Consider the following 20,491-nt stretch of genomic DNA (forward strand, 5'->3'; position numbering starts at 1 on the left):
TTTTTATAATTTCCCACATTAATCACAATAAGTATTAACTACGGTCACAAGTACTCAGGTTAACTTTTATTTAAAAAAAAAGAAAAATAATTGTGTAAAGGTTTTTCCACCACAGTTTAACCACTGAGTTCAATCCAGTCTCGTGGAAGAAGAAAAAGCAGTGAAGCAGTCCAGTGTGTGAAAGCTGTTCAGTTGGTCAGAGTCACCAGCGCCTCCACCACGTTCCCCATGTGTTCCCTCAGACCGCGCTCTGCCACGGACCGAGAAATCTCCATCTCTGACATCTGCAACATAACGGCACAACATGAACTATGTGAGTGCTTCATCAGACATTGTTAATAATACATTTTATTTAAGGGCGCTTTTCATAACACCCAAGGAAACTGTACAATTTGGTAAATATTCAAATAAGTTTAAAGTCACAGAACACAAACAGGATATCAGAGGAGAACATCCAAGTTGACACAAACGATAGGGACAGGTTATTCAGGGAACCAGATGGTGAGCACGACAGTGAAAAGGCTCGTTTGAATAGGTGGGTTTTGAATGTGGTGATTTTGTCAGACTGTCAGGTGTGGGACCTGTGCAGCTAAAAGCCCGAGCGCCCATGGTGACGAGGGGTGGGGTCGGGATGGTTAGCAGACCAGCAGAGGCGGTATACTCCTGAAGGAGGTCAGACAGGTTGTGGTGAGCAGGAGCTTTTTGTAGTTGATCATAAAAATGCTTTTAATGGAGAACAACTCACGTCTGGAATTCAAATAAATGACACCTACACACTTGCAACCAATTGAGATGCAAATGATCAAAAGTACATTTTCACACCCTTGTGTATCATGAAAGAACAAATTATGCAGCTGCATAATATATACAATCTTGTATTAAACCTTTCCTAGAGAGTAAAGGCTGTTAAAGCAGCAGATTATTGCTCACGGACGGTTAATGAACATGTTTAGTTCATGTGGTTAAGTGGACCAAACAGATTAATGAAACAAAATAGATATATTGAGAGAAAATCTTACAATTAGTTCCACATCCTCTCTCTTGATGGTCACTTTGGCCAACTCTTTTTCTCTGAAAAAGAAACACATAGTGAGCTGCAGATTTGAGATGAATACTAGAGGAACTGCTCAAAATGGAGAAATATGAATCTGATGCTGTCACAGATGGACAGACTGCGGGGTTAACATTGATCTTGTCAAAAAAAAAAAAATACAACAATAATCTTACCTCTCTTGTTTGGCTTTCTGTTCTCGTGACCTTCTGTCTCCAATCACTGACATGGCCTGAAAGAAAAACATTTGTTATTCATAAATGTATGTTTTAACATTGTTTAAAATATCAGTCAACTTTACCACAAAAAGAAACACAACAATATTCAACACAAACATATATTTCACCAGTAAATAAAAGTGATACATTTGGCACATTTTACTACAAGTAAAATAAAAATATTGGGCCATTACCATATCATTAAAAAATGATTAAAACGTGTGTAGATATGTCACTGTTATACATACAAGATACCTCTGATTTTTTACTTTCTAAAATCATGTAACAAAATAAGATAAACACCTGGGCTGAGAAATGCAAGTACTTTGGCTTAATTTAACAAACAAAGGATTATTTAAAGGATTGCCAATGATGGGATAAAGAAAATAAATAATCTGAAAAGTAACTAAAGCTGTCACACAAATGCAGTGGAGTAAAAGTACAATATTATATTTACCCCTGATATGTAGTGGAGTGAGTTATACAATTGCATAAAGAGGAAATATTCAAGTTAAGTACAAGTACCTTCAATGTGTTATACCATCAGTGCTTAAATGTTCTTGTTATATTCCACTACTGTCCCTTTAACAAGTAGGCTCATTGAGGCAAAGAGGTAAGTAACGTTAGCTTTAGCTAGCTAGCTCGGAGGCAGTTCACTACACTTCTACACCAGAATTGTGTTGTTTCGACTCGAGCAAAAAACGTATACAACACCAAGGACATATCTTTGACACAAATCCTTGGTATAATAGCACTAAACAGCTGTATTACATGTGCTGGGGAGGATGTAGCGACAGTGCAGCCGGCAGCGGCCGCATGTTTCCCGGCTAGCGTTAGCCCGGAGCTCTCACCGTTTCTAAATCGGAGCTGGAGATCTCCTTCTCCTCCGCGTAGTCCGTGACTCTCTCCAGGTCAGCGGCTCCGCTGTCATGTTTGCGAGGCTTTTCTGCTGGTTTCCCCGTGCAGTTATCCTCGACTTCCAGGTCCAAATCGACGTCTCCCTCTGCTGCCATGTTTGCTAATGTCAGGCCGGAACCAAGAGGAAGGTTCCTTCGAGCGTCGGAGGCAAACCGGGGTAGTACCGGAAAGATCGTGTAAAGGACGAGATTTAAAACAAATATTTGAATATATCTTTTATCAAGTATGAGTCTGGGATCTCAATTTAACTGTATAATTGATACACCAACTTTATATGATTAATACTTACTCATAACCTATGTTTTTTGTCAAACATACATTTACTTTTTTTTTTGTGACCAACTTTGCATTGTTTTTTTTTGTTGCCCTTGCAGAGGGACTTATATACACAGATACCAATTATATAGACAATACAAAAAGAAAAGACAAAGAAAAAATAGAGGGAATCCCTTTCCCATGATCTATATCATTTTACTCCCCACAGCTGCAGCAACAAACACACATTGGCTACTACAGCACTTGTTGAGGTTCCTGTATGTGAGACACATTCATAAGTGTGCATAACTCACCACTCAGTCTGTGAGTCGTGCACATATTCCTCCTTAATCAGCTTTGCTTGATCATTCTCAAAGCATAATAAAAACAGTCCATTAAAAGCAGGAAGTCATCACACACACACACACACACACACACACACACACACACACACACACACACACACACACACACACACATACACACTGATGGGAGAGGCTCTTTTAGCATAGAAAAAAATAGAATCCAGGAGTATTTCAGCATTTAGCACATTACCTGCACCTGTTGGTCAAGGAGCATCGTGGGTGTTTGATTTGGGTCACTTAGCATGCTCGCTGGGTTGGTTATTACATTAGTGATCAATTAAGGTATATGCAACCTTTTATTAACTTTTTCACGCTAACCTGTATCATTTTCTTCTCATTATTTGTCCTGCTGCTGTTGCAGAAATTCCAGCAGATTAAGAGGTGATTTGAAGGGCACCTGGACTAGACAGTTATTACACAAGATAACCGCATGATGAGGTCATAACGCAGGACCTGCCTTAGCTGTGGCAAATACCCCTCCATAAATTGACATGTAATCAACATTCATAAAGCCATCACAGTGAACTATGGGGTTCTGGGCCACTGTTCTGCTTTGGTGATCCAGTGTATCTTTAAACAATGTAAAAAAACATATACATTTCCAAAGTTCTGCATTGATTTTTATGCCATACTGAAATAAACACTTAAAATGATTTGCTTAAAAATACAATACAGCAAAGGTGTTTACAGGTGAATGTACTGAATATTCCAAGGTACATCCAAATCATTTATCTACGAACAATAGAATTATTTTCAGGAGAAGTGTTTAAAGAACTTCATAATAATCTTTGCTCCACATCAAAAAACATGTTGTCCATTCAGGTGAATTACTTTTTTTTTTTAAATTAAAAATGCTCTGCTTTGTCGGTGTTTTCCTTCAAGTGAATACCTTCATTTATTTTTTAATTACATTTTGATTAGCAGGATTAAGACCATGTATTTTATAATATCTGATCGGTCTACTCTCTTGTTATTATCTGAGAGATAAGAAGAAGATAACTGGATAATGCATACATTTTAAATATCTGGATTACCAAATCACCCCTGTGCTCACGGTGGTTCTATTCCTGTCTGTTATAAGAGGTTTACATGTGCTTTAATACAAATAGCCCTTCAACCATACTGCAACAGGTTTTCCGTCTCTGGAGACTTCTTCAGCTCTGAGCTTTTCTCAGTCCACCTACCAATAATCAGATTAAAGGAAAGGCAAACCTGCTCATGAGAAGCACAAAAACACCGCATTAGTTTAAGGAGATGCACAAAGTAATAGAACAAGAGTCAAAGGAATGGCACCGGGGTGGGAGAGACATCGCTGTTGCCATGCCAACTCCTTCATCCTGCTGTATGACTGATGGCTGTCTGACTGTTTTCCGATATTGATTATTGCTCAGGCCTGGGGGACGTGATGTCGAGACACTGGCTGCGTACTCAGGTGAGACTCTGCAGCATGGTCCTAAGATGACAGGTGTTTCTCTATGAAGACAAAATAAGGAACCGTTAACAAGGACAATCACACAACAAATGTGTGCAGTGAAATGGTTTATCTCAAGTGGTCTTTTCTTTTGAAAAAGAAAAGGAGTATTGCCTTTAACCCCAATATGTAAGATATCAACATCTATACTTTAACATGTAGTGTAGTTTTCACACTACAGTATAATGTAGTTGTAAGCAGCAATTCTATGGAGACATTCTTTATATGATTGACACTACATTTTAATGTATTTATTGTGTTGATCCTATAATTATACACCAGCCAACCTCTGGCTGGTCAAAGCTGGCATAATGGACAAATGCATTGAAAAATACACAGTGTTTACAAATATATTAAAGTGTTATAAAGCATCCGTTCCTTTTTATATACTACTCATTAAAATACTTCTTTAGCTACTTGATCTATCAGAGAGGAACACCTTTATTGACAAGGTATTCTGATTTAAAATAATTTTCATCAAAATGTAACCAGAAAACTAACAACAAAGATGCATTTATTTAAGGATGGATGTATTCAATGAAAGACAGAAGGAAGACAAAATACCTGAATGAAAAGGAAAAAAATCCACCCTGAAAACGTTGCCATTCGGTAAAATCCCTTGTTATTATTCAAATAAGAAAATAAACTATGTAAACACCCAAATGTTCCACACATGTGAATGTTGAACATGTCCTTGCTGCATCAATGTCCCCGATAACAGCTTCCTCATTTCCTCGAAGGCTCTCCACCACTTTTTGGAATCCTTTGTCTTTTGAGGTCTATTAATCATAATTAGTCACAATTCACGGGTCATACTCATGTATGTGATATGTTATATGTTGGTCAACAGAAGCTGTAAAGTAGTATCATGTAAAGTATACACTGTAGCATTTAGATGTCTGTACATTTTGATCTAAGGTGTTTCACCTCAACAGCCTAAAACACAAACTATGAAGCAGTGATTGTATAGTTTTGGCCATGTAATATAAATCTATGATAACCACCCCAAAAAAGAAAAAGAAAATCAAACATGAGCTTCTTTTTACTTTTCACCAAAGTCGAGCCATTTCTATGTGAGTTAAAGAATGTGGTACAGATACTGACTCTTCTAATCATTTCTCCTCAGTCTAATTCCTTGTGCATCCATTCATGCCACATTATGAATGGGTGCATTGTGTTTCTATGGGATGGACAACTCTTTTTGCAGCTACATCATTTACAACACCCAGATTTGTGCTCACCTACATCTAAAACAGGTGAAAAAGACAATGCTGCCACAAACCGTTACCCCTTTGCTATGCTCGGAAAGAAATGAATAATGAATGAGTCATTTTTTGTAAACAAGCTTGGATTTCAGCCAGCAGTTATTGCGCAAGCCTATTGAAACCATAGATTGAGCACTTTCACTCAAGCGGATATTTGCATTCGCTTATTTGCTTGTGTTTGTCCTCTTTGGCACGACCTCCTCGTCCACTAGGCAGCGGCAATTATCTGAGAGTGAAAGAGGCCCCCAGGAATGCCATCGGAGCAACACGTGTTTATCACAGGGAATCACTGCTTTACACCCACTCGTGATGGACGGAGTAGTCCAAAGTGACATCAAGGATAGTATTTATTTTTAAACTTGTGGATGTTTTTGGTTCTAAGATTTGTCACATAATGTTCATTTCTGGTGGGGTTATCAATATCTGTCCTGGAGGACGACATGATATCTGAATTCCTAATCAGGAACATGTTTTGTTTAGCTCTTATTTGACTTTTTAAAGCCAATGTTCTTATTTAGTCCAATATCACACATCATATATTAGCCTAACAATCTTTACAACACCTTCTGTCCTTATAGACCCTGAATTTGGTTAAGAAGAAACGAACCAAAATAAACTTTAACATTGAATAAATGGAAGAAACTTATGGAAGAATCACTGAAAGGGATCCCTCTCCCTGGACGGACAGATATGAAATATACAGTATGTTTTGTGTACAAAATACACCATCACTATAAAATGAATGTTAAACAAGGATGACCTACACACATATCCGCTTCAATATGAATGCCTGCAAAGAGAATAAGATAGCAAACAGAAGCACATCCGTTTTAGAAGGGACAGAGGGAGGAGTAGAGGAGATGGGAGCTCAGAGGAACACTAACAAACTCAGGGTTAGAGATATTCAGTGGTTTCCCTGAAAGCTAAGGCAAAGGATGAGTCTGGGTTTAAAGGCCTTAACCCTTAGATGCCCGAGTGACTGGACCCTACACTCTTCCATAAGTGGGTCAAAAAGGACCCGTATTAGAATAATGTGTGTTTTCATGCCATTTTTGTCATTTTGGTTAAGAAAAACAACTTGTATAATATTTAGTATTATATTTTGGTTCACATTAGAAATATTTTATATTTGTTTTTTCACTATTTATAATTTTAGACATTTTCTTTACATTTTGATAAATGTATTTTGAACATATTGAAGCAAAGATCTCCGCTATTCTGAGACCCTCACAGTATTCCAGTCCCTTTTCAAAACTCATCTCTTCTCCTCTGTCTACTCATAGCCCACCCCCCATCAATCCATGCCGGTTGATCAAGTTTGATAGTGCTATACCCCCCACCCTAACCTTCCCTTATATTGAAAAGCAATTTTGAGTCCTTGAAAAGCCCTATACAAATATAATGTATTATTATTATTATACTGACAGGTATCAGATCTTGCTGTGTAAATCAATCTTCCTGAGCGGTGTCACCTGTGATGTAGTCTGTGTGGTCTACAGTGAATGTATTCCTGACAGCCACAGGTGATAAGAATCAAAGGTTCCCAGAGGATCCCATAGAAAATGCATGCGGGTCATTTTTGACCCACTTATGGAAGCTTGGGGTAGAAATACAAAAACTACAATTTCTTAAAGTGTATAACATTTAAATTTAAGATGTGAATGGCATGATATCCAAAACATGTTTTTTGAGGAATAGCTGGAATATGAAATGATAAAAAAATGTAATTACAAAGATACTTCAAGAAAACCACCTCACCGGGTCCAAAAAGACCCACTAATGCATCTAAGGGGCAAAGTAGCCTACGACTGATATCACTAAGCATATTTTTCAAGTGCTGAAATGTAGTTTTGAAGATATGTGACAGTTGCTCCAGACTTATCAAAATAGATCACAGATTCTCATTAAATGCAAGCTTAGAGGTAAAAGCTTTTCAAGGTGATGCTTTGAGTACTAGCTAGAGGTGTTATGAGTTGTGGCCTTCAAGCTACTGTTGTAGTCCATGTGCTCTGAGGACATCCCTCACTGGGTTTGTAAGGCCAAGCTACTTAGAGTCTGATCCTGAACAGACTTTTCCTCTTATTCAACCTCATGTTTGTTGTTACACTGTGTTCCTAGAAAGTGACTGTGTCTCTCTTTTAGACACTAAGCAGGTTTTTGGCACAGGCTGCTTCTTCCGACATTCATGTAAACAACTCAATCCACATTATTTGTAGTGATCAGTATTCATTAGGGGATTTTACCGATCTCAACAAATGTTCCCTTTGATACGCATTTCTTTCATAATATTATCTAACTATCAATAAAATAATATAGATAAATACTTGTATCTACTTGTGGAAAAACACATATTATCACTTTACAATTTTCACGTTCCATTTCCACTTCATCTTTTCATTACTTTGCAGATTCATATTAATAACACAAAATATAAACACCAAATGAATTGTTTTACTAATAATATGTTAGAATAAAACTTTAATGATCCCCGAGATGTAAGTCCCAATTTAAAGTAGTAAACATAAGCTGCAACATTAAAGCGATGAACACATGAATGCATCAATATTCTTAATTCAGTAATATCAGATACATAATACTGCTATATCAACGATTATTGTTACTTTTGGTACTTTAAATACATTTCCATGCTTATATTTTGTAAATCTTGCAGAACTTTTACTTTGGGTAGTTCTACTGTTTATATCTTTCTAAATGTGTATTACCTCGACTGTTCATGACAACAACTATATTTTGAGAGGTCAGTTTAGTGATCTAATATTCAAAGAATGAACAACTATTGTTACCATTGTTTGTAGATCTGTTCACCTGTGTTTCATCTGGCACACACAGCATCTACTACAGCTCAGGTAGGAGCAAGTGTGTAAGAGTTGAGATGCAGTTTAATTGGTCAATCAGTCTCTTGGTCAGTGACGTTTTAGAGAGGGATACTGACAGGACGTCTGTGCCGCTGAAGGTCATCTATGGACAATGACGGGATTATCCCGACGCTCCGCCCTGCACACACTAACCCAAATCTAATCTGACTCTCTCCCCGAGCACTCAGAGCTTTTCAACAGCTACCAACACATCATGTCATTTCCCTGCTGCTGGCTGTGCCATTCAGAACACAACTTCAGTTTTATGAATAACAATAAACAGTCTCAAAACTGCTTTTACATTACCAACTATTATATCTTTTTTCAGAAGAATAAGGAAGTTATTCAGTGTTTTCAGACAAATGTCAAAGACATTCCCCAATACTGCATTTAATGTGTTTATTATGTCCTTTAATTACAAAACAGTGAACCTCTAAATCTAAATGAAACACACTTTGAATGATAGTAGTGCATTAAAAGAGCAAATCATTTGAAACTAAAATAGTTGGTCGAACTTAATCTTTATTGTCTACCTGTTGCCTTATTGGACCCTAACATCAAGCTGTGATAACATCCACTAATGCACCCTGCTTTAGTGGATTCCATCACAGACCTCCAGGCTGACCCACCTCACTGTTTCTGTCGTAATGCTGTCATGATAACTCTTGTTTGGATTATGGACTCTTTGTTTGAGTGACACACAGACTGGGATGAGGTCTCTGTGTGTGTGTGTGTGTGTGTGTGTGTGTGTGTGTGTGTGTGTGTGTGTGTGTGTGTGTGTGTGTGTGTGTGTGTGTGTGTGTGTGTGTGTGTGTGTGTGTGTGTGTGTGTGTTGGTTGGGAGTCTTTAGGTAGGGGGCTTTGAGGTGTCAGATCTAGAAATCACACAGGGTTAATTGTTTAATATTGTAAATCTGGATTAAACAGGAGTATCGCCCAATCCCGGTGTACAGTGGGCTTTGTATGGCGCTGGGGGAAGGGAAGGGAGGGACAGATGGGTTGACACATGGTCCCTGTCCACCTCCTCCTCCTCCTCCTCCTCCTCCTCCTCCTCCTCACACACTCTTTGCCTAATCTGACCGGGTAGGATGGGGGAAGGCAGCGGGCATTCACCACCACCTCTCCCTCTTTTCTGGCAGCACCCAGCACAGCCGCAGAGCCAAAGCACGCAGGATATGGGCAAAAAAACAACTTCTTCCCCTGTGAGGCTGGACTGAGAGCAGCCGGACTTGGTGCTCATGCTGAGGCTTTCGGCCGCAAGGAGCCCGGCCGGAATAGATTTACTGCTAATCCAGAATAAGGAGTATGTGAGGTAACCTGCTGGGCTCTTTTTACTTTTTACTTCCATCGTCAGGCCTGTGAGAAGTTGTGATCCGGCCTCTTTGAGGATGCCATCTTCTTTGTAGTCACTCTTGAGAAAACAAAAACCTGTTGGTGCTGGAAGTTGATGGCCAAATGTAGAGTGGCCGATGAAAAGCAGTTTAGTGGCACAATGTCGGCGTCTCAGGGGATGAATCGCAGCGGCGTCTACAACTACTTCCTCAACATGGTGGCCTATCAGGTGAGTGCTGATGAGCAGCCGCGCAGGATGCTAGAAGTTTCTGTACACAGTCAGTTTATTATGTAAGATAAAAGCGTATTTTCATATAGATGATAATTGATTACCTCTTGACTTTATGTCATTAACTGGAATACTGGATAAATGTTGTTATTTATTGTTCAATAGAAATATTGTGAGATATTTTTAAATGAAGATATCATTCAGTGTTGGACAAAGTATTTAGATATTTATTTAAGTAACATTTGCAATATGAATAAACTCCTTTACAGGTTCATGTCATGCTTTCAAAATAAAAGTTTAGAATTATTATCACAAAATGTACCTATATTGTTGGATTATAATCACTCGTGTATTCAATTACAGTATTTTAATGTTGTACTGTGTTTTGAAGTCAAATCTATAACAATTGTAACCTATTTTTGATTGAACAAATATTTTTAAAGGTAAAAGTGGTTCCACCACTGTGTTATCACTGACAAACGTTGACTTGTGTTCAACTGATGGAAGCACTTGCGGGAAAAATAAAACAGTTTTGAAAAAACTAAACAAAAACATTGAGTTAGTCTACATTTTCTAGCTTTCCTACAATGTCTGTGGCACTTAGCTGTAAGCCCATAGGTTCATACAGACTACATAAATATTGGGTTACAATCACATGTAGTCTTTTTAAAGTTTAGTGAAGCAAAGAACTAAAGTACTTAGAAGTAAAAAACGTAAGAAGGAAGAGATAGTGCACTTGTCGGCGGATGAATCTACATTCGGTGCTATAGTGAGTTTTGTGGCAGTGCAAAAGTGAGGCTCATTAATGCATTTAAAAAAGTGTTCATCCTTCAAATATCTGTGTACAGAAGAAGAAATGACAATGCTAATGTTGTGGCTCTATGGATGGAAGAGTCAGTCTGGCCCCACTGAAATATCTATTCGTATGAATTGCCATGACTTGTTATACAGGCATATTGTTCCGCTCAGCATCAATCAAGAACAAAAATCTGCTGAAAATCTATCCAATACGTTGGTTTATCAGCAATAACTTCATTCATTCACAGCAGCTGTACTTGGTCCTTAGTGCTACATTTTAAATGTTAGCATGCTAACACGGTAAAACAGGGAAAACAATCGGTTAAATTCTCCTCTGCTGGATTGCGCCAATACATACAGCTGTCATCTGATTGGTTGTCGTTTTACCACCTATGATTTGAATGCAGCTTAAGGAAAGAAAACATTCAAATCTAAATAATAAACATAGGCTAGGTTAAAGTAATTAAAAGAACAACATATTCTTTAAGAGCTTAAGGAAGTTAATGTGTCAACGAGTTCCTGACATAACACCCCTTATTTGTTGTTTTAACTCATTGACATGAAGTAAATGTTGATTGCACAATGTAATGTCTGCACAATAAGGACAATCCGTGTTTACATTGGCTTGCACATCGCAATACAGTCAGTCCCTACAAGATCCTGGGATATTAAACCTCCATTCATGGCACAAAGTAAGTGCGTCAACCATTGCTCAACCAATACAGGAAGAGTTGGTTTTCCCCAGTTACCAAAGATGATCAAAGTGAGTTCTTTGCAGTAAGTAGAACAAATGGCTGACGGTGGAACAACTAAAGTAACTGTTGAAAACTACATGTAGAATGGCACCAACAACAATGCATGGGACCAATACTTATTAAAAAATGACCTCTGCTACATTCACACAGTCCCTCCTCTTTATTACACAGCTTTATATCATGGAAGGTAAATTGGATCACTGGGGCATTAATTGGTGATTCATGCAGGCTAAACTCTCAGATTAACTTCTTAAACACTTCAAGATCTTTTAAGATCTTATAATCATACAAACAACCAGCAGGGTCTGGGAAATACCATTCTGCATGTGGCTCTTATCTTGAGCTAAAAATGAAGGATTCTCTGCTCAAACAAGATTCTTCAACACATTCTTTACATCAGACCCTGTCAGTCTGATTCTCTTTGACCTATATATACTGAATGACCCGCTGTATTATACCGAGTGTTAATCTGCAGATCTAAGCCCTCGCAATTACTGCAACAACTTCACTAATAATAGTATTAATCCTGCATTATAAACCTTAAAGGTGACCTATCATGCTATATTAGAACAATATATTGTAGGGCCTATATACCTATATAAAGTATATATAGTTGTTTTTTTCAAAACACCAAACAGATCCTGCATTTTAGCCATGCCTCATTTCGCTCTATATGCTGTTTCCAGCCCTGTTTTTGCAGGGGGCTGATTCTGTGAGCTGCAGCTGACCACGCCCCCCTGCAGGAGAGGGGAGCGTGCTTTGAGATCAGTTGCTAGGCTGCAGCGGGGAGAAGAGGGGGACAAAAAGAGATCTCCGTCCTCCGTGTTTTATTCTTATATATGATTATATAGAGTCATTATTCATTTGTTTTAAACCTCAATAAATAACAAAGAAGACCTTTGACCGGCACTTTTCTAATTTTGTCCGGAAGATTTAAACTTTAACGGACATGTTGACCGGCGAAAAAAAATCTAACTGAAACTCTGCCGCACGGTCCCCTCGTTCCTTGGAAGAGGCGGAAAGGTGGGTGTTTGTCATCTGCTGGTGGACTACCGGAGAGAATTACAGCGAGGGAGGGATTGCAATGAATAACAGCAGCAGGAGCAAACGCTTGCCTCTGGGAGGGAGAAAAAGAGCCACAGCGGAGAATAAACAGAAGGGCAACCATGGCAACCATGCGCGGGAAGTCTTCTTCGCTGCTTTTGTGGCAGACTACAGCGCCACTTACAGGCCTGGCATATGTAATACAGCGTCTCCAGCAGTTTCGAGCGGCAATGGCCGGCCGTGGCCCAACCCCACATTCCCCTGATAGGTGGAGAGTTGGCCATATAGGCGGAGCACCCCTTCTGTGATGTAGAAAATAATTCTAATCTGGATCAGTCTGTACCAGATCCGTTGCAGCCCCTTTTTTAGAGATTTGGGTATAGAGGAAAAGAGAGAGGGTTGTATTTTCTGACACTTGGTGAGTTCCCTGACACACCGGGAACACATATTCATGTATAAAAGACGTACAAAAGTGCATTTTGCATGATAGGTCCCCTTTAAAGTAGGTTGGACATATGCAGTGGTTAGAGACATAATAAAAACACCTGTTTTTTAAGATGACTCAGTGCAGGAAGTCCTCAAAGCACCAGAGTTTTACATTTCACTGTGTAATTACAATTTCAAATTGCACAGCGCCAATATTCAGCAAAGAGACTGTTTTGTTCAGTCTGTAGAACATCACATATTATTCAATAAAATACCCATATCTCTGAGTGCACATTCAGCCACAGGGCCTATGTATGAGAGACAAACACATCAAATATGAATTTAGGATAATGGAATAAATTGAGAGGTTGAATAATCAGTGATTTTGTTTCAGGTTGGAAACATACAAATGAAGCACCAATTGGTCCACGTATCATATCTGACTAAATCCCATGTTCTCATGAGAACTATTTTTACAAACTGTCCCTTTTATCATGTTTCATGATTTACACGATCAAATCATGTTTGAGGTACTGTAGGCTACATGAATAAAGCTCTATTTTTATTCAGTATGCTCTTCCACATGTTGTATAATCTTCTCTGCATCATTAATCAGATTATGTGCTGCGCGTAGAGACATATTTGTCCTAGAATGACTTTTACTTCATGTGAAATACCGCATTCACATCGCTGAAACAGTTTTTCTATCCGCTGATTCAGCCTGTAATCTGCAGAGTTGCTGCAGCTTCAGACAGTGCATGCAGGTTTTTGGCTGTTTAGATTTAGTTCAGGATCAGCAGTGATGGGTTTATCTAGTCGTTCCCAGCCAGCGGTGGAAGAAGTACTCAGTTTTTTTGCTAACATTTGTAAATTATCCCTGACGCTGGTTGAAAGGTCTTCAGTTTAGGTAGCATTTGACGGAGGTGGGAAGTACATTTACTTAAGTAATGTACTTAAAGGTGGGCTAGGTAATTTGGGAGAAACCAGCTTGAGTGCGCTAGAAATTGAAAATACACAGCCGGAAAAAATCTGCCACTTCCTTACAGAGCCCCTCCTCCAACACACGAACGCGCACATGACCAATGAGGGCACGAGATAAATTTGTGCCCCGATGGGAGGCTGACAGGCAGGTAGGCCATCCAGTTATTTTAGCCGGGCCGGCTAAAATGATTGGTCGTGCTTTTTACAGTACTAAGGCTTCCACAGGTGACTTTTTTGTATGGATTTGTTGTCAAAGCACTTCAGATATTCATTGCTATCTGGATGTTAAGAGCATTCCATGGAATATAACAAAAAGTGTATCTCGAGCCGGTTTCTCAAACTTACATACTACAACTTTAAGTAAAAGTAGAAATACTTAATTTCAAAAATACTTAATAAAAATACTTTTTTTTATTTAATAATTGATTTATATTTTGTATTAGCTAATAATCTAAACCTAAAAAGTAACTGCAACTAAAAGCTGTCAAATAAATTGTAGTTTATTAAAGTCTTAATGTAGCATAAACTGAGAATACTCAGTACCTCAAAATTGTACTTAACTACCATACTTGTGTAAATGTACTTTGTTACTACTCTGAGCAAATTGAAACGTTGACTTTAATTAAATGTATTAGGTTGAACCCATATTGTTTATTTAAACTTAATATTATTGCTTTCAACTGACCTACTACAGTTATGTGAAATCTGTTGACATAATACATTTAATTAAAATCAACCTTTCAGCTTTTTCAGTGTTCCCACCACTGTTCCCAGCCCAGGTTAATCAGAATCAGAACCGGCATGATGCCGTTGGACTCATTAGTTAAAGGGGACCTATCATGCAAAATGCACTTTTGTACGTCTTTTATACATGAATATGTGTCCCGGTGTGTCAGGGAACTCACCAAGTGTCAGAAAACACAACCCTCTCTCTGCAACGGAGCTGATACAGATTTGAATTTTTCTAACGTCAGAAAAGGGGTGCTCCGCCTATATGGGCAACTCTCCACCTATCAGGGGAATGGGGGGTTGGGACACGGCCATTGCCGCTCGAAAGCGCTGGAGACGCTGTAGTACATATGTCAGGCCTGTAAGTGGCGCTGTAGTCTGCCACAAAAGCAGCGAAGAAGACTTCTCACAGAATCAGCCCTTGCAAAAACAGGGCTGGAAAAGAGCAAATAGAGCGAAATGAGGCATGGCTAAAATGCATGATCTGTTTGGTATTTTGAAAAAAAACTTCACAGACATGTTTTATATAGGTATGGCCCTACAATGTATGTTTCAAATATAGCATGAGGTCCACTTTAATCTATAAATTCAAACACTGTCAGTGAAAGCTGTCTGAGATAGTGACCTCCAAAATCTTCAGACAACATGAGTTTAAATTCCTGGAGCCATGCGTCCACAAAGGAAATCAAATAGTACTGTTCATTTGCTGTTTGAGTGCTGTGAAGGGTCTGAAACCTACAGGATGTCCTTTATCAGAATGATACACAGCATCATACCTTTAGTACGTGTTGAATTTAACACTGCTGTGTCTTTCACTGTTTTGTCATATTGTATGTGATGCAACAAATTGTAATGTGAGTTATGTAGACATATTTCAAGGGCGGCTGAGGGAATATCTCGTGAAATATCTCGCTTGATGTTGATTTTTATGTTGATTCTTCATTTGTCACCATTTTAATGTAATAATTTACAATGAAGAGTTGAAAGATCCTCTAACACAGGGGTGTCAAACTCAAATACACAGTGGGCCAACATTTTCAAATCGGTACTAGTCTAGGGCCGGACTGGTTCAATGTTTATTGCAAAACTTATTCAAATGAACTTATTGCACATATTAAACCTTGAACTAACAAAGCTTAAATGATTGCCTATAAAAACAACATTAAACATTAAATAAACGAAAAATATGTTGCATTCATTGCTTATGGCTCTATCTGAGTCTTTTCTTATGATTATATTTTTCCACAGGCCAACAACAGCTTCAAAAACAATTTCCCTCAAAGAAAAAATCAAACATGCCCTGTTGCTGCAAGAAAAAAAAGTGCTCAGTTTGCTGCTCTGTGATGCTAGTTCAAGCCAGATAGGCTACTTGGCATCTCATCTTGGGTGCAAGTTCATCAATGTTTGGGCTCAGGCTCTGAGCTGAGGAAATCCTCAGGATTGAGTGAAGGTGTGCGTGAAATATACCGGTGAGCCAGATCTAATAGTAAATAGTAATTATCCTGCGGGCCGATATTAAATCCACCAAGGGCCGGATTTGGCCCGCGGGCCTGGAGTTTGACATGTATGCTCTAACACTACATCCAACCCCATACATCACATGGGATGGATAACGCAGTTGTCTTTTTGCTTAAAAATATATATAGTACATTTATTTTACTTTGCCTCATGGATGTTTATTCACATGTGTGTGAAAACGCAGATTCCTTATTGTCACCCTCTTACGTTTAAAGTAGGGCTGTCAAACGATTACAATTTTTTAATCAGATTAATCACAGCTTAAAAATTAATTAATCATGATTAATCACCATTCGAACTATGTCCAAAATATGCCATTTATTTATGTATATTGTTTTGGGAATGGAAAGATAAATGAAAGAAGGCGGATATATCCATTTAACACAGTATCTATGTTTATTATAACATTTTTCTGCGTGTCAAAATGAAAGACAACCCACACACCTATCAATCATCAAACCGTGGGGTCTAGGCGGCTAGTGGAGTACTTCGTGACCACAGAGTGTGAACGTTGTGATCAGCTGTTTTAGCGCAGTTCTCCAGTGAAGGGGGGGAGTCTCCCTCCGCAGCCGGTTGGCGTAGTTTTGGCACAATTCCGTTGTACAGACCGACGTTAACAGCAGCCCTGTCTGTGCACACGGAGACCGGCTCTGTCGTCCGGTGTTCCGGATTAACTGGTTCCCCGATCAACTGGTTGACAGATGTGGAGGCGTGGCCTTCTACTGAAATACACATTTCGATCGCTTCTTCTGTCGTTTACATAAATCTTTTGGTATATTAGGCTTCGATAGGAACACTTTGATGCACATTCAGTACCAGTGTGTGAGGTTGTGGTTACGATGGCGATATCCGGACGCGAACAGCGAGGACTACACAAATAAAAACGAGTTGACATGGGGATGTCTGTTCAAAACATTGCAAGCTCCAATAAATCATTTAAACCAGCTATTGTTGCCAGACTAATTACTGAATATCGTTCTTAATGTGATACCAAGTCCATCTGAGACCTGTGTACACCTTCAGACAGCCTCCAAGTGAAGCACACGTTGTTTACTCACAGTTTGAAAGCAGCGTGGAGAAGTCTTCAGCTGTGTTAAGTTGTGATCCGCTCGAATACATCATTAAAACCAGCTATTGTTGCCCGACTTATCACTGAATATCGTTCCTAATGTGATACCAAGTCCATCTGAAACATGTGTACACCTTCAGACAGCCTCCCAGTGAAGCGTACGTTGTTTACTCAGAGTTTGAAAGCAGCGTGGAGAAGTTTTCAGCTGTGATAAACTGTGATCCTCTCAGGTAAACTGTGATTCGCTCAGGGTCAACTGGGATCCACCCATGGGAAAATGGGATCCGCCCAGGTTAAACTGTTACGACTTATGTCGCTGTGACCAGCGATCATGTTTAATATGAAAGACACACACATCTACATGCCTTATAAAAACGGCATTCTGCAGCACTCATCCAGATAACATGCTGTTAACTCGTTTTGCAAAGATAGCAGCAGAAATGTCATTGCTGCATGTGCAGGGATATTAGACTGTAAAATGCTGATGGGTCATTAATGTTGGTCTCGGCAAACAATATTAGGAATCCTTTATTCAAACTACATAATATTCAGTGTCCATCGACATAAAAATAACAAAAAAGTTCATGCTGGACTCAAACCCGAGTCCCAACAGCAAAAGTCACTCCAGCCCTGCGCGTTATGAGTGCGCCACAGATCAACACGAGGTATCGAACAACCACACTATAATATTTTAGATTAACCTTGTTAAAAAGTTCCAGAAAAATGCAACCCGACCATCATTTATAATGTGAGCGAATGTACACTTTAAGCCATATAATATACATATTATAATATAGTATAGCCTACTGACTGAGGTCTGTATCAAGCCTCATTAAGACCCACCGAGATCAGATATCCTAGTTTATCAGCCTGCGAGCCCACATTATGTTGTGATAAGTGTTAGTTTTACATATAAGTGTGTTAAGGTTAATCTAAAATATTATAGTGTGGTGGTTCGATACCTCGTGTTGATCTGTGGCGCACTCATAACGCGCAGGGCTGGAGTGACTTTTGCTGTTGGAACTCGGGTTTGAGTCCAGCATGAACTTTTTTGTTATTTTCATGTCGATGGACACTGAATATTATGTGGTTTGAATAGAGGATTCCTAATATTGTTTGCCGAGACCAACATTAATGACCCATCAGCATTTTAAAGTCTAATATCCCTGCACATGCAGCAATGACATTTCTGCTGCTATCTTTGCAAAACGAGTTAACAGTCACATGTTATCTGGATGAGTGCTGCAGAATGCCGTTTTTATAAGGCATGTAGATGTGTGTGTCTTTCATATTAAACATGATCGCTGGTAGATAGCCACAGAAGTCGTAACACAGTTTAATCTGGGCGGATCCCATTTTCCCATGGGCGAATCACAGTTTACCTGAGAGGAACAGTTTAACACAGCTGAAGACTTCTCCACGCTGCTTTCAAACTGTGAGTAAAGAACATGTGCTTCACTTGGAGGCTGTCTGAAGGTGTACACAGGTCTCAGATGGACTTGGTATCACATTAGGAACGATATTCAGTGATAAATCGGGCAACAATAGCTGCTTTTAAGGATTTATTCGAGCGATCACAGCTTAACACAGCTGAAGACTTCTCCACGCTGCTTTCAAACTGTGAGTAAAGAACATGTGCTTCACTTGGAGGCTGTCTGAAGGTGTACACAGGTCTCAGATGGACTTGGTATCACATTAAGAACGATATTCAGAAATAAGTCTGGCAACAATAGCTGGTTTAAATGATTTATTGGAGCTCGCAATGTTTTGAACAGACATCCCCGATCAACTCGTTTTTCTTTTTGTAGTCCTCGCTGTTCGCGTCCGGATATTGCCATCGTAAGCACAACCTCACACACTGGTACTGAATGTGCATCAAAGTGTTCCTATCCAGCCAAATATACCAAAATATGTATGTAAACGACAGAAGAAGCGATCGAAATGTGTATTTCAGTCGAGGCCACGCCTCCACATCTGTCAACCAGTTGATCGGGGAACCAGTCAATCCGGAACACCGGTGATCTAACCGCCTTCTTGAAAAGCTTCACAAGTACGTCGGTACGCAAATGCGCTTTGTGACGGTACGCATTTCAGATTACGCACATAACCTGCGTACCAGTTATGTGCACCCCTGTACTACAGCAAAAGTATTCTCCGTCGGGACTTCCTGCAACAACACCACGCCGTTATCAAAGATGTTCTATTGAGAAGACGATCACTACGTGACAAAAGTTTTCAAAACCGTGGCTACTGAAATCAATCTTACTAACTGCTGTCTGTGCAATTTACTCCGCGCGAGTTGGCAGACTTTATTTTGCTTCCTTTAACATCATTTTTCATGGTGGGGCTAAGCCATTTCTTGGTATGGGTGTAGCCTACCCCAGCCATACCCTGGCGCTGCCACTGGTGGCACGTATGGGGCGGGCCATTCTGCACATGCGTTAAATGCGTTAAATATTTTAACGCAATTAATTCAAAAATTAATTATCGCCGTTAACGCGATAATTTTGACAGCACTAGTTTAAAGGTGTGTTTTTCAGAGGCCTGTACTCAACGAACTCAAGTACACGCCTCGACTCAAGTCACACATTTGATTACTTTTAGACTCAACTTTTTTCTTTTTAAAAGACTTGCAACTTGAGCTGCCTGTGAACACCGATGACTTCCACTTGGAATTGGGCTTTGGACCTGACTTGAAAACACTATACCTTCCCCCAAGAGCAAATATTTAAATGTCTGCTTCTTTTTTTTTAAATGCCACAAAAAAGTATTACATGTTCACGCTGTTCATTCTGTGCAAGTTGCAGGAGAAACTGTCAGTTGGAAAATTGTCACAATGATCAATTTCTTTCATGTACACAGGACCTGAGTGCAAAGGGTTGAGCCAACAACGACCTCTGGTGCTTCCTGGTTGTCAGACTGGTTGTTGTGTTTGTGTGAGATGCTGATCTGCTTCTCTCCTCTCCTCCTCTTCAGATTTGCTGTTGCTGTGGACCGGCTCCCTGCTCGCTCTGCTGTGCCTTCTGTCCTCCGGTGCAATCGTCCACCACCACGCGGATCATGTACACCCTGTTCCACATCATGAGCTGCGCCGTCTCCTGCCTCATGCTGTCCCGCACCGTCTCCGAGCTCGTCAGGGAAAATGTGAGCCCTACATCTCATCCTCTATAAAGCAAATCAAATCAATGTACT

The 20,491-nt window shown here is 39.5% G+C and overlaps 2 protein-coding genes across 2 annotated transcripts in view; one reads left to right on the top strand and one right to left on the bottom strand.

The window, feature by feature from the left end:
* Positions 1–51: 51 nt before the first annotated feature.
* On the bottom strand, positions 52–2,356 carry hypk (huntingtin interacting protein K). Its single transcript, XM_034197556.1, has 4 exons — positions 2,121–2,356; positions 1,228–1,283; positions 1,020–1,071; positions 52–284 (listed from the first exon to the last, which is right to left on the bottom strand). Exons 1-4 carry the CDS (start codon positions 2,280–2,282, stop codon positions 189–191), a joined length of 366 nt encoding a protein of 121 aa, XP_034053447.1. The 5' UTR covers positions 2,283–2,356; the 3' UTR covers positions 52–188.
* Positions 2,357–9,492: 7,136 nt separating this feature from the next.
* Positions 9,493–20,491, top strand: part of serinc4 (serine incorporator 4) — a 41,720-nt gene continuing 30,721 nt past the window's right edge. The window contains exons 1-2 of the mRNA XM_034197480.1: positions 9,493–9,979; positions 20,276–20,443. Coding sequence (XP_034053371.1) covers positions 9,866–9,979; positions 20,276–20,443 — 282 coding nt within the window. The 5' untranslated portion in view covers positions 9,493–9,865. The remainder of the gene's footprint in view (positions 9,980–20,275; positions 20,444–20,491) is intronic.

Source organism: Gymnodraco acuticeps, unplaced genomic scaffold (genome assembly GCF_902827175.1).
Source record: "Gymnodraco acuticeps unplaced genomic scaffold, fGymAcu1.1, whole genome shotgun sequence".
Taxonomy (NCBI): Eukaryota; Metazoa; Chordata; class Actinopteri; order Perciformes; family Bathydraconidae; genus Gymnodraco; species Gymnodraco acuticeps.